This window comes from Eleutherodactylus coqui, chromosome 1 (genome assembly GCF_035609145.1).
Source record: "Eleutherodactylus coqui strain aEleCoq1 chromosome 1, aEleCoq1.hap1, whole genome shotgun sequence".
Taxonomy (NCBI): Eukaryota; Metazoa; Chordata; class Amphibia; order Anura; family Eleutherodactylidae; genus Eleutherodactylus; species Eleutherodactylus coqui.
The window spans coordinates 43,207,804-43,220,169 of NC_089837.1; the positions used below are offsets into that span (position 1 = coordinate 43,207,804).

Here is a 12,366-nt window from a genome sequence, read left to right on the forward strand (position 1 = left end):
GTTTGTCTCGAGTAACGAGCATCTCAAGTACCATAATACTCGAGCGAGCATCAAGCTCGGACGAGTATGCTCGCTCATCTCTAGTTACCTGTACTTGAAATTGTGAAAAAGCGTAAATGTGCAAATGTGGTTTCTGGACTTCTATCTCTGAGCGTACAGATGTGACTAAGGACAGACTGTCACCATCTGGAGAGAAATCATCTGGGCTTGAATGTCTTGTCTGATAGACAAAAGATCTTTCATTTCATAATCTTTTCCTTCAAAGAACGTTCTCAGAAAGATAGTTCATCCGCCACACAGTGAGCATATATGACCGCTTTGAACAACTGTAACAGTAAGTATACACTAGAATGGCTGTTTCTGCAAAACCAGACAATCATCAACCTAGTTTTATCTAATGTGTATGACCAGCCTAAAGGGGTTGTGTGGTTTAAAATAAAAAAATGTTACCAGCTTGGCATAAGTTAAAATAAACAAGAAAACATATTCACCGATCTTCAGATCCCCAGAGTCACCAATAACCGCCTCCTGCTGCTCAGTCCCCATTCTCTGCCACCAGAAGTCAGATGATGGCTGCGGGTAATCAGAGGCTGCAGGGAACTCCTGGCATCATGGCACCAAGGATGTGAATGCTGATGCCAGGAGTTCACAAGGTGATGCTGCAGCCTCTGATTGGCTTCAGTGTTCTCACAGACTCCCAGTGGCAGAGAACCGGGACAGAGCAGTGCCTAGGAGGGGAGGAGGTGCAAAGATGGGTGAGGTTGCTTTATTTTTTTAATTTTAACATGCTGAGCTGAGAAAAATGTTTAATTTGAAAAAACATAACTCCTTTAAAAGAGCCATCTGTCCCAAACTGATAAAGATTCCCCTGATTCTTCTTTCGTAAACATCAACTGTCAAAGGAAAGCTGAGCTGCCCTGGACAAACTAGAGTTGTCTGGCCACATGGCTGTTATTAGCGGGTTTCGTACAACTAAAGTCTAATGTATATGGGGGCCTTAGACATAAAAACCTTTCAACACATTTTTTCTGATAAAAAGTGCATTTTGTAGTCTGAATAATATGGGGCGTATATATAGTACATATACTTTTTTTTCTATGCTATATATGTATGTCTTATATGTCTCCTGGTGGTTCTCCATCATGACGTCCTTGTACAGATCCTTGTGTGCTTCTAAATACTCCCACTCCTCCATGGAGAAATAGACAGCGACATCCTGACACCTTATAGGAACCTGACAACACAATGATACCGTCATTACCCAGACTCCTCTAGTGCTGTTACTGTATAATATCCCAGCAGTATATCAAAGTATAAATGAAGTGGGCAACAGCACAACCCAAATACAATGCCCCAAGGTGGTAGAATATATATAAGCGTGGTGCAGGATTTCAGGATAGGTGTGGACTTATTGACCCGTATCAGTATAATTACCCCTCCATTGGTTTGGGGTGAAATCAGCCCTCCAGGACTTGGCTTTTAAAAGGAAGAACTTTATTCCTCCATAAGCTAGCTGCGACGTTTCGACCTTGAGGAGGTCTTTCTCAAGCAGGGGGCCGTGTGCTGCTCTAGAGCAAAGGCAGGATTGAGGCGCTCACCCCAAGGTCTCTACACCAAGATATAAAGCCGCCTTCACACAGGGAGTAACACTGAGAATCCTGCAGTGTCTACAGTACACGTCAACGGAAGGAACGTCTACAAACCTTCACACATCATGGCTTTTGTCCTGCACGACATTTGAGAAATACTGCGTTTTTGATACGGACAGCATGGAGGCTCATCTATTTATATTGCAGGAACACCAGATATGTGCAGCGGGCTTTCACCATAGAGATCGATGGGCAACACAAAAAACGCACCGTAAGAGATTATGGTTTCTGTAGCTTTTCCGTTCTGAAAACGCTCTTAATTCACTTAAAAATCCGCGTTTGTTTTGTTTTTCTTAATTATAGGTTTATTGAATATTTATAAGGAAACAAATAAGAAAGTTTACAATTAGAGATGAGCGAGCGTACTCGCTAAGGGAAATTACTGGAGCGAGTAGTGCCTTATGCGAGTACCTGCCCGCACGTCTCAAAACATTTGGGTGCCGGTGGGGGAGAGCGGTGAGCAGGGGAGAGCGGTGAGCAGGGGGGAGCGGGGTGGGGGGGGGGGGGTGGGGGAGAGAGAGTGAGAGAGAGATAACGATTTTCTCGGAACATTCAGATAAGCGTAAAAGTATGGCAAGTGTTTCCAATATACTTTAATGAGAGTAATCGCATCACCGTCACATGTACATCACATGGCATACGAGTTTCCAAGGTTCAATAGGAAACAATGGGCGACCCCTCCTGCGGGAACGCCCCGAAATAGAACACACTGCAAGGGGGAATATGGATAATTAGAACTCAAGCGAGTTTCTTGTTCATGTGAACAAGCCCTAAAAGTTGCATTTTTGTGCTTAGTCTTCCACACGGACCATCCGCATCCATCCTTGTTGATAACAGCACGCATATGCGACCATACGCAAATAGTTTCCATGATCATTTACAGGTCTTCCACTGCTGTATCCGACCCCCTCGTGTGAGCACATCCCTCAACATGCAGGGTGGGAGAGCATACAAAGGGTGTCAGACCACCTAGTACTTGTAGTGCACCATACAGGCTTACAAGGTGTGAATGGCTGTTCATCAGTACCTGACCCTGTGTAATGCTCCTCCATCTGACTGTCTGCATGCTGGGAGTTGCGGTGCTTCTACCTGCCCTCTGGTATTAGTACATTGGTAAGTATACGGCCACTTTCTGTATCTTGTAATGGTGGTTAAATAATTTTAACACCCAGTTCAGCATCATCCTGCAACGTTGATCTAAAGGCAAAACCCGATGTGTTAAAAATCTGGTTTCAGCATTTTTCACATTCAAAATAGGAATCTGGTTTCCTTGTAAAAGGTTTTCCACGTATAGAAATCAAAACATGTGAATTATTTGATGATATCTACAACTGGTATGAGTAGTAAAACATTTCCCACATTATTAACAGAAGGCCTCGCTACTATGTGAGTTCTCTCATGTTGAGTAAGATTTGATTTCACTGCAAAACATTTCCCACATTCTGAACATGAATAGGGCTTCGCCTCTGTGTGAATTCTCTGATGTGCCATAAGACATGATTTTTGGATGAAACCTTTCCCACATTCTGAACATGAATAGGACTTCTCTCCTGTATGAATTTTCTGATGTCTAACAAGATCTGATTTTTGGATAAAAGATTTCTCGCATTCTGAACATGAAAATGGCTTCTCTCCTGTGTGACTTCTGTGATGTGTAGCAAGATCTGATTTCCGGGTAAAAAGTTTCCCACATTCTGAACATGAATGCAGCTTCTCTCCTGTGTGCATTCTCTCATGTTTAATAAAGTATGATCTGTGTGCAAAACATTTGCCACATTCTGAACATGAAAACGGCTTCTCTCCTGTGTGAATTCTCTCATGTACAATTAAGTGTGATCTATGTGCAAAACATTTTCCACATTCTGAACATGAAAATGGCTTCGCTCCTGTGTGACTTTTCTGATGTCTAACAACATCTGCTTTTTTGATAAAAGATTTCCCACATTTTAAACATGAAAACTGCCTCTCTCCTGTGTGAATTCTCTCATGTCTAACAAGTTCTGATTGCTGGCTAAAACGTTTCCCGCATTCTGAACATGAATGCAGTTTCTCTCCTGTGTGAATCCTCTCATGTGCATTCAAGTGTGATCTATATGCATAACATTTCCCACAGTGTGAACAGGAGTACGGCTTCTCCCCTGTGTGCACTCTTGTGTGTATAAAAAGACCTGATCTTTTTAAAAACTGTTTTCCACATTCACCACACTCAAACTTTTTACCCACTTTGTGAGTTGGAGGTGAGGTAACCATCTGTGATTGGTCAGGAGAAGGTTCCTCATGATTAGGGGGATTACATGATAGATCTGTACTGACAAGCTGTGATTGGTCAGGAGAAGGTTCCTTATGATTAGCGGGATTATACGACAGATCTGTACTGACAAGCTGTGATTGGTCAGGAGAAGGTTCCTTATGATTAGCGGGATTATACGACAGATCTGTACTGACAAGCTGTGGTTGGTTGAGAGAAGGTTCCTCATGATTAGGGGGATTATACGACAGATCTGTAAGGACAAGCTGTGATTGGTCAGTAGAAGGCTCCTCACGTTTAGGGGGATTATATGATAGATCTGTACTGGCAAGCTGTGATTGGTCGAGAGAAGGTTCCTTATGATTAGGAGGATTATATGACAGATCTGTACTGACAAGCTGTGGATGAACATGAAGGGTGATGAGGTTTTCTGCTGAAGAGCGCTGCATGATATCTTCATCTTCTACTTTATAATTACACGATAACATCAAGTTGCCTTCTGAGTTCTCAGGTGGATTATCTGTTAGAAGTAAAAAAAAAAAAAGGTTTTTGTGATTTTTTTTTTTTCAGATCGCAAAAGTCCAAAAATGTATAGAATTTGTATTAGGCTGGAAACACACTTTTGGCTTTTCATACAAGATAAAGTACACCAGCAGCACACTTCAACCCTATCAGGGGTCAGGTCAAAGGATGCATAAGCCAAGTCCGGACCAAAAAAGAACCAAAGGTCCACGTTAGAATCCACAATAAAGAATGACTGGCAGCATAAGCAGGATTGCAAATGTGAAAAAAGGCTTCTTTATTCCCCCATTACATGGATAGCGACGTTTTGGCCTGTGTGGCCTTCCTCATGAGGAAGGCCACACAGGCCGAAACGTTGCTATCCATGTAATGGGGAAGGCCACACAGGCCGAAACGTCGCTATCCATGTAATGGGGGAAGGCCACACAGGCCGAAACGTCGCTATCCATGTAATGGGGGAATAAAGAAGCCTTTTTTCACATTTGCAATCCTGCTTATGCTGCCAGTCATTCTTTACTTTTGGCTTTTCATGTCATTTGAGCTGCAGTTTTTGAGACAAAACGCAGAATTGGATCCGACAAGGCTTAGAAATAAAAGCACCTCTTTATATTTTCTAAACAGAAACAAAAACTATACATGTGATTCCGGCCTTTGTATGTACTTCGCCTTATGAGGCATCGATTCATGCAGGTTTTATGGAACACCTACCACATACGGCTTACTTTATTGTAAAAATCAATATCCCCCAAAAGTAAAAAGAATTCTAAATATGACACTTAATGATGTGCAGATTATGTTTAATTTACGGAAAAGACGCAACTCTGCATGCGGTTGGAATCCTAACTTCTGGGTTGGTGATTACAGCAGGCCTGCGCCTTCCCACAAGCCCCAAGGCTCTATACAAGAAAAGTCTGCACATCTGTAACGGCCTGCTGGTAAGTGCCCAGGATGGAGCGGAGATGACAAACGGAGGCAGAAGAAGCACTTTATTTTTTACCATTTTGATTTATTTACTTAAAATGTGAAACGGTTAACTACTACACCCAATAGGAGGCATGGACAGCTATCTGTGTAGGACTGTGCCTAGAGGGGTAACTGATATGGAGTGCATGAGAGCTGAAGCACTGCTACATCCCGTGATATTGATCGCAGAGGGCCAATGGATGCCAGACAACATCATCTAGGTCTGCCATAGCCTGTGAGTGCTAGGACAAGTGATAATACACTGCAGCATAGAAGTATTGCAGTGCATTATCTGAGCAATCATATGATGGAAGAACTTAAAAATATTCAAAACAGTAAAAGAAAGGCCTCTTTTGCATACTTTTCCTTTTGTACGTTTAAAAAAGCAAATATATATGTTTGCTATTGCCACATGTGTAACAATCCTTACAAGAAATTGAACACACCTTGCATGCCTCACGGCAAAATGCTATTCGGAAAAAACAAAAAACCTAAGGCAAAATGCGTTTTCTTTTTTGTCTATAACTGGACAATAATCATTACCTTCCATATTCACCATAAACTCGGAGCATTAAGGTGCCATACACATTCAAAAACTGTTCCAAGAACAATTGCTCATCCCACGGCCGTTTCCCACGGATACCCCACATGGATGAAAGTTCATCTGGGCCAAACGTTCATGTGTTTAGAGGTAAGCTGCAGCCAGACAACTCTGATGACGCCTTATCTCCCAGGAACAGGAGGATCCGGCTATGAAAGTTAACATTCGATTCTTCTTTTCTCAAATATCATATGCCAAATGAAGCTTGAGCCGCCCCGGACACATTAGAGACTTGTCCGGCTGCCAAACCTACCGTTATCAGCAGGTTTTGGACAACTAAAGTCTAATGTGTATGGGGGGGGGGGGGGGGGGGCTTCAAGGGTCCTTTTACACGATACGAATGTTGTCCACTTAAGTGCCACAAAGTCATCCCAAAGATGATGGCTTCGGTCCTTTCACACAGAAGCGATAATTACTTAGACCGCTTTCATGCGGCTGCATTGAATAGGTGTAATTGGTTCATCAAGTGTTGCAGTGATTGGTTCTTAAGCGCTGCAGCTCAGCCAATCAGAGCCAGCACTTCCTGGAGGCAGGGTTTTTGAACCTCCAATCCAGGAAGCGCTGTCTGAAGACTTCAAAATAGTGGTGGGGACAAGAGATGAGCGAATCTACTCGTTTCGAGTATTTACTCGAACGAGCACCGCGATTTTCAAGTACTTCAGTACTCGGGTGAAAAGATTCGGGGGCGCCAGGGGGCGGCGTGGCAGAGTGGGGGGAGCCCTCTGTCTCTTCCTCTCCCCCCCACTCCCCGCTGCAACCCCCCACTCACCCACGGTGCCCCCCGAATCTTTTCGCCCGAGTACGGAAGTACTCGAAAATCGCGGCGCTCGGGCGAAAAAGGGGCGTGGCCGAATAGGCTCGCTCATCTCTAGTGGGGACCTGAGAGGAGACATGCGGCGTAGACGTCTGTTAGGTAATGCGTTCTGTCTTTTTAATGCAACCAGGGCTTATTTTTGGAATAGGGTTATATTTCCAGCACTCCAAAAATCCTGGCAAAAGGGGGCTATAAAGTCGTGCAACTTTGTAGCAACACAAAAAATGCAATATCGCCGTGAGAAAATGCAGCGATGTTGCTGTTGCCCATGTGAAAGAGGCTCATGGGTGGCTTCACACAGGTGAGAAAATTGTGCGATTTCTCACCAGTTAAAAAAGCTGATTAATGAAACCAATGATATACAATGCTTTCCTTTCCATTAGCGATATTTTCACTCCTGCGATGATGAGAGAACAAAAAAAATTGCAGCATGCTCTGTCTTTTTGCGATGTGCGATTTTTTTAATCTCTCCTATTTCCCTATGAAGCCTTCTATTTATAGCACCGCAACACACGGAACGTGCATTATAGGGCGGCAGCGATCAAGAATATTCTAAAAAAAAAAAATTGCATTGCTAACACTCAAAAATCATGGCCACAAAGACGCGATCGCTCGTGTGAAACTACACTACATATGTAATCTCTTCTTACCTTGTGATATCGGAGGCTGGTGGTCCTCCATCATGACGTCCTTGTACAGATCCTTGTGTTCTTCTAAATACTCCCACTCCTCCATGGAGAAATAGACAGCGACATCCTGACACCTTATAGGAACCTGACAACACAATGATAACGTCATTACCCAGACTCCTCTAGTGCTGTTACTGTATAATTTCCCAGCATTCCCAGTAGTGTCACCTCTCCAGCCAGCAGCTCAGTGATCTTGTTGGTGAGTTCTAGGATCTTCTGTTCCTGTATAGGTGAGGAGGAGCCTCTGTGATGGGGCTCTGGCTCCTCGCTGTTGGGAGTTGTACCGTCACCCGATGTCTTCACTATTATATAATCCTGTGTATGGAAAGACACATGTAGAGAACTGAACACAGTATACCGACTTCAGTAGAAAGTCTGAGATTGTGATCCCACTGTATATAAGCCTCTACAAGGGAGACTAGATGGACCATGTGTTCTCCTCCTGACACCAATATTTACAATGTCTATATAGATGTCAACCTAGTGGCAAAAGTCCAAGTCTCCAGGCCAAACTCCGGCCGTGTGATCCGGCTGGTTCCTGGCTGCGCTTTCCTCCTCATTACAAGGAGCCTACTTACCATTCTCATTGCTCCTACAACATTACTATTAGCTCATTGGTTCCCACCATACAGAACTGACCATATTGGTGGCCAATCTTCACATTTTCTGCTCTTTCTTTGACCTCACTTGGAAGGTCTGGAAGCTGTTATAGAGGACACTGGATTGTTCCTGTGCTGGATTGTTCATCTGCTGTTCAGTTCTTCAGTTCTCCCTCACTTGGAAGGTCTGGAAGCCGTTATACAGGATATAACACACACACACACAAATAAAAGTCCTTACTGACTCACTACTAATTCTCTAACTTCCCGATGTCGTACAAACAAGAAATTTGGCAGAAGCATTCTTTAGGTTCTAAATAGGAAAAGTAAAGGGGGTCACAACTCGAAAATTTAATGCTAAGCGCAAAAGTATTCGCGCCCCTGTGTAATGTACCAAATCTAATTCTCTAAAATCCTGATGTTGTACAAACATAATATTTGGGATAATCATTTTTTAGGTCCTAAATAGAAAAAGTAATGGGGTCACAACTTGATTATTCAATGCTAAGTGCAAAAGTAAGTACACCCCTATATAATGGAACTTCTCAGTGTCGTACAAGCATGAAATTTGGCAGGAGCATTCTTTAGGTCCTAAATGAGGAGAGTGGGAGGTGTGGTACATTCTGCAGAGGGACATCCATACATACAGCCTGAGGAGAGTCTAACGCTCCTCTATATGTATACATAGCTTATTCTTCGGTTACTCTAAAGTAACCTTGACTTCATAAAATGTTTTGTGCAAACACGTAAATGCCTGTATCAAATTAACTCTGGCAAGGCCGGTTATATCAGCTACTAATATAATAAAGCTGATAGGAATATAGAAAAGTTTACCTCTCCGGTCAGCAGGTAGATGATCTCTAAGGTGAGGCTTAATATCCTCTTGGTAATCTCATTGCTGGTCTTCTCCATCCTCGGTGGGTCATTCATGAGGACCATTTTGGGTGAGCATATGAGAGAACTGGATGAACTGGAGGGTTCTAGTGCTGCCGGCCCTTTATGAGAAAGAAAAGGCCCCAAATCATACAGTGTGATATACAGAACCTCACTTACTGAGCATTGAGAGACGCAGGCTCTCAGAGCCGTCACCACATGTATACGGGTATGTTCACACAGACGGCAGATGTTTGCTGCGGATATTGACATTCCATGGAAAATTCCACCGCAAATCTGCACCCATTATAATCAGTGGGAATCTGCGCTATAATCCGTATGATACAGAATTTTCTCACATGCAGATATTAAAATCCCGGGGAGAAAAAAAAAAAGTTGTGTCACTTTCCATGGATTTTATGCTATTTCCACGCCGAGAATTACACACGCAGATTTACAGAAATCCACAGTTCACAGTATTCACGTGGAAAAATCCATGTTGAATTCTGTGATCTGAACACCCTTAAAGAGCCACTCCACAGATTCCCCCCCCCCATTCCCTATGTAGGTATCCCCCAGTGTATATAAGTGGGCTAATGTTACATTGGTTAGTTATTCCTTCCTGTCTGAGTCTCCCAGCCTCCTTCTCCTCAGATGGTCATGTGATCTCAGTCCTGACCAGCCAAGATCTACTTGGGGTTATGTATTCAGCTTCTAGTCAATTTCACAGTCTGTGTGAGGCTGATACATGAATGCGACCACAGAAACTGACTAGGAGACACTGACACTCCTATCACAGTTACTGATGATGATCACACAGCTCCTGTCACACCGGTATAATACAGGAGATCACAGCTCATTCTCCTGACTGTATATTTATGGTCCATGGCTTATTTAGATGAATATAGAAGAGAATCATAATTAAAGGGATTGTCCAGTTCTAAACTATTCAGGGCCCTATATTTAGGATGAGCCATCATTAGAAGATCAGCAAGGGTCCGCCATCCAGCACCCTCGCTGATCACCTGTTCACTGGATCAGTGTGCTTGTGCACTGAGCTGAATTCTTTAACCCCTTAGTGACCAGCCCATAGTATTTCTACATCCTGCCCAAGTGGGCTTTATTCCCTGAGGACGTAAAAACACGTGTCCCGCAGGGAATAAAGCCCATGGGCTATGGACGTGACAGCTCCATGCTGTCTGTACCCACAGGTAGCCGACAACATGGAGCTGTCATCCTGGGCTGCGGGCAGTCCCCCTCAGCAATGCAATCGGCATTATCCAATGAATAGCGCCGATTGCAATAAAACGAAAAAAAAAGTTTTAGATTCAGCTGCCCTGATGGATCGGACCCCATCAGGACATCTGAAATTACTCACCCGCCTTCTCTGAGGTGTTCTGCGGTGAAGGGGTCCTCCGTGACCCGTCGCCGCTCTTCTGCGCATTCGCGCCAGACAAATGATGTCACGCTCATGGGCAGAAGGCCGGGAACCCCGGCAAATTCAAAATCTCCTGGCTCCTGAAGGTGTTCCGGGACCTGAAGTCCCCTTCTGCTCATGCGCGCCCAACATCAATTATTGGGCGCTTGCACAGAGGGGCTCAGGCCCCGGGAAATTCAAAATCCCTTTGCTGCTGACTACGGTCACTGGGGACATGATTACTGTTATCCAATGGATAACAGTGACGATTTAAAGTAAAAAAAAAAGTGTAAAAAAAGTAAACAAAAAGTTTAAAAAGCTTACGTTTCATCTCCCCTCACGGATCATATCCGTGAGGGAGGATGAAAGTATGTACATAAAGCCCCCGGATTTATCCATGGACCTTATCTCCGCTTCTGCGCACACACCCTTTGCCAAAATGGCGGACGCATGCGCAAAAGCTGTGGATTGCCAGGTTAATTTAAATTCTCCCTGCTCCTGGCTACAAAACTGAGCCAAGAGCCTGGAGATTTCACAGGGGGGGCGCGGTGTGCGGTTCCTGGTCACGCGTTCGCCGTTATCCAATGGATAATGGCGGTCACGTAAAAAAATAAAAAAATAAAAAACGAGAGGAGATGAAACTTTTTACTGGAGGTGATCCGCAGATCAATCGCATTGGATTACACAATTCCGCTCACATTAGTGGGTTGGAATTGTGTAATCCACTCGCAGAAAAGAGAACGCAGCAGGTTCTATTTTACTGTGGATATCCACAGCATAGAGCCCATTGTGCTCCATGTTCGTGGATATACCCGCAGCCCATACGCAACTACATTGTATACGGGCTGCGGGTACCGGCGTCATCGCTAAGTGACGGTGTGAAAATACATACCAAAAAAAGGTGTACTGCGCATGACCGCCTCTGTGAGTAGGCAGTTATGCGCAGTACATTGCGTGGCCGTACACAGGGCTCACAGCTGGGATCCGCTGCGGGCCTCCGCAAGCAGATTCCACCTACGGCCGTGTGAGCCCGGCGTTATTCAGACCGCTACCTGTAATACGTGTTTTACAAGAAGCCCCGGGAACGCTCGCCTTCCTGCAGTTCCAGGAGCAGCTTGTTGAGCGCCTTCTGTGTGAGACCGCCGCACCTCAGCAAGCTTACGAAGATTCATGGAGCGCCACTTTTTACACCCCATACCTGCCGCTGAGGTCATGAAATACCCCCAAAAAGCATGAGAGGAGGGGGGATACCCAGTTTTATTGCCCCATGTACCCATCCCAACCAGCCTCTGTAATTACCCCTGTCTTCGGAAATACCACATAGTTCACATTATTACTTTTATCTAAGAGTTGGGGGAACGCCGAAAAGGGCGCGGAGCGTGTGTGGGCGGGGGGGGGGGGGGAATTTTAGGGAGTCCATTTTTATTCCGTACAAATAAGCAATGGGTCCTGGAATGTATTCAGTTGTGCTCTGCAATCCAACGGGTGTTCCCTCCATTATAGGCCTTGCCATGTGTCCTGTAAGTAGATTAGGGCCACAATGGGTATGTTTCAGAACACGGGACAAACGGGCGTATCCATTTTGGGGTGAACGTCTTCATTCCTATGTACACTGTACAAAAAAAACTGTTGTTACATTGACAAAATTGCCAAAAAAAAAATTTCCTTCTGTTTTGCTTAGATTTATTTAAATACTGTGTGGTTAAAATGTGCAGTACACCGCTAGAGGAATTCGTTAAGCGGTCTAGTTTTCAAAATTGGGGCTTTTAAGGGGGTTCCTTATTGTTTTGGCCGCTCAATGTCTCTACAAGTGAGCAAGGGGGCCTGGAATTTATTCCGTTGTACCCTGAAATCCAACGTGTGCTCCTTCCATTATAGGCCTAGCCATGTGTCCTGTAAATAGATTAGGGCCACAATGGGTATGGTTCTGAACACGGGACAAACAGGGGGATCCATTTTGGGGTGAAAGTCTTCATTTATATGTGTGCTGT

The 12,366-nt window shown here is 44.3% G+C and overlaps 3 protein-coding genes across 3 annotated transcripts in view; all 3 read right to left on the reverse strand.

Moving 5' to 3' along the window:
- The window catches only part of LOC136614908 (zinc finger protein 721-like), a 39,379-nt gene extending 34,967 nt beyond the window's left edge, over positions 1 to 4,412 (reverse strand). The window contains exon 1 of the mRNA XM_066594143.1: positions 2,964 to 4,412. Within this exon, the coding sequence (XP_066450240.1) occupies positions 2,964 to 4,385 (1,422 nt within the window). The 5' untranslated portion in view covers positions 4,386 to 4,412. The remainder of the gene's footprint in view (positions 1 to 2,963) is intronic.
- Positions 1 to 12,366, reverse strand: part of LOC136608229 (oocyte zinc finger protein XlCOF8.4-like) — a 158,423-nt gene that overhangs the window by 116,082 nt on the left and 29,975 nt on the right. The window lies entirely within an intron of this gene.
- Positions 7,339 to 9,055, reverse strand: LOC136615068 (gastrula zinc finger protein XlCGF66.1-like). The gene is made up of 4 exons (XM_066594149.1): positions 8,920 to 9,055; positions 7,655 to 7,801; positions 7,448 to 7,571; positions 7,339 to 7,349 (listed from the first exon to the last, which is right to left on the reverse strand). The coding sequence occupies exons 1-4, from the start codon at positions 9,022 to 9,024 to the stop codon at positions 7,339 to 7,341; spliced, it is 387 nt and encodes a 128-aa protein (XP_066450246.1). The 5' UTR covers positions 9,025 to 9,055.

Bases quoted from the DNA above. Each gene is read 5' to 3' on its own strand.
- LOC136615068 (XM_066594149.1), bottom strand. From the start codon at position 9,024: ATGGTCCTCATGAATGACCCACCGAGGATGGAGAAGACCAGCAATGAG. The intron at 7,802-8,919 runs GTAAACTTTTCT...TTCCATACACAG, and splicing joins TCTACCTGCTGACCGGAGAG to GATTATATAATAGTGAAGAC. The intron at 7,572-7,654 runs GTGACACTACTG...TTGTGTTGTCAG, and splicing joins CTGAGCTGCTGGCTGGAGAG to GTTCCTATAAGGTGTCAGGA.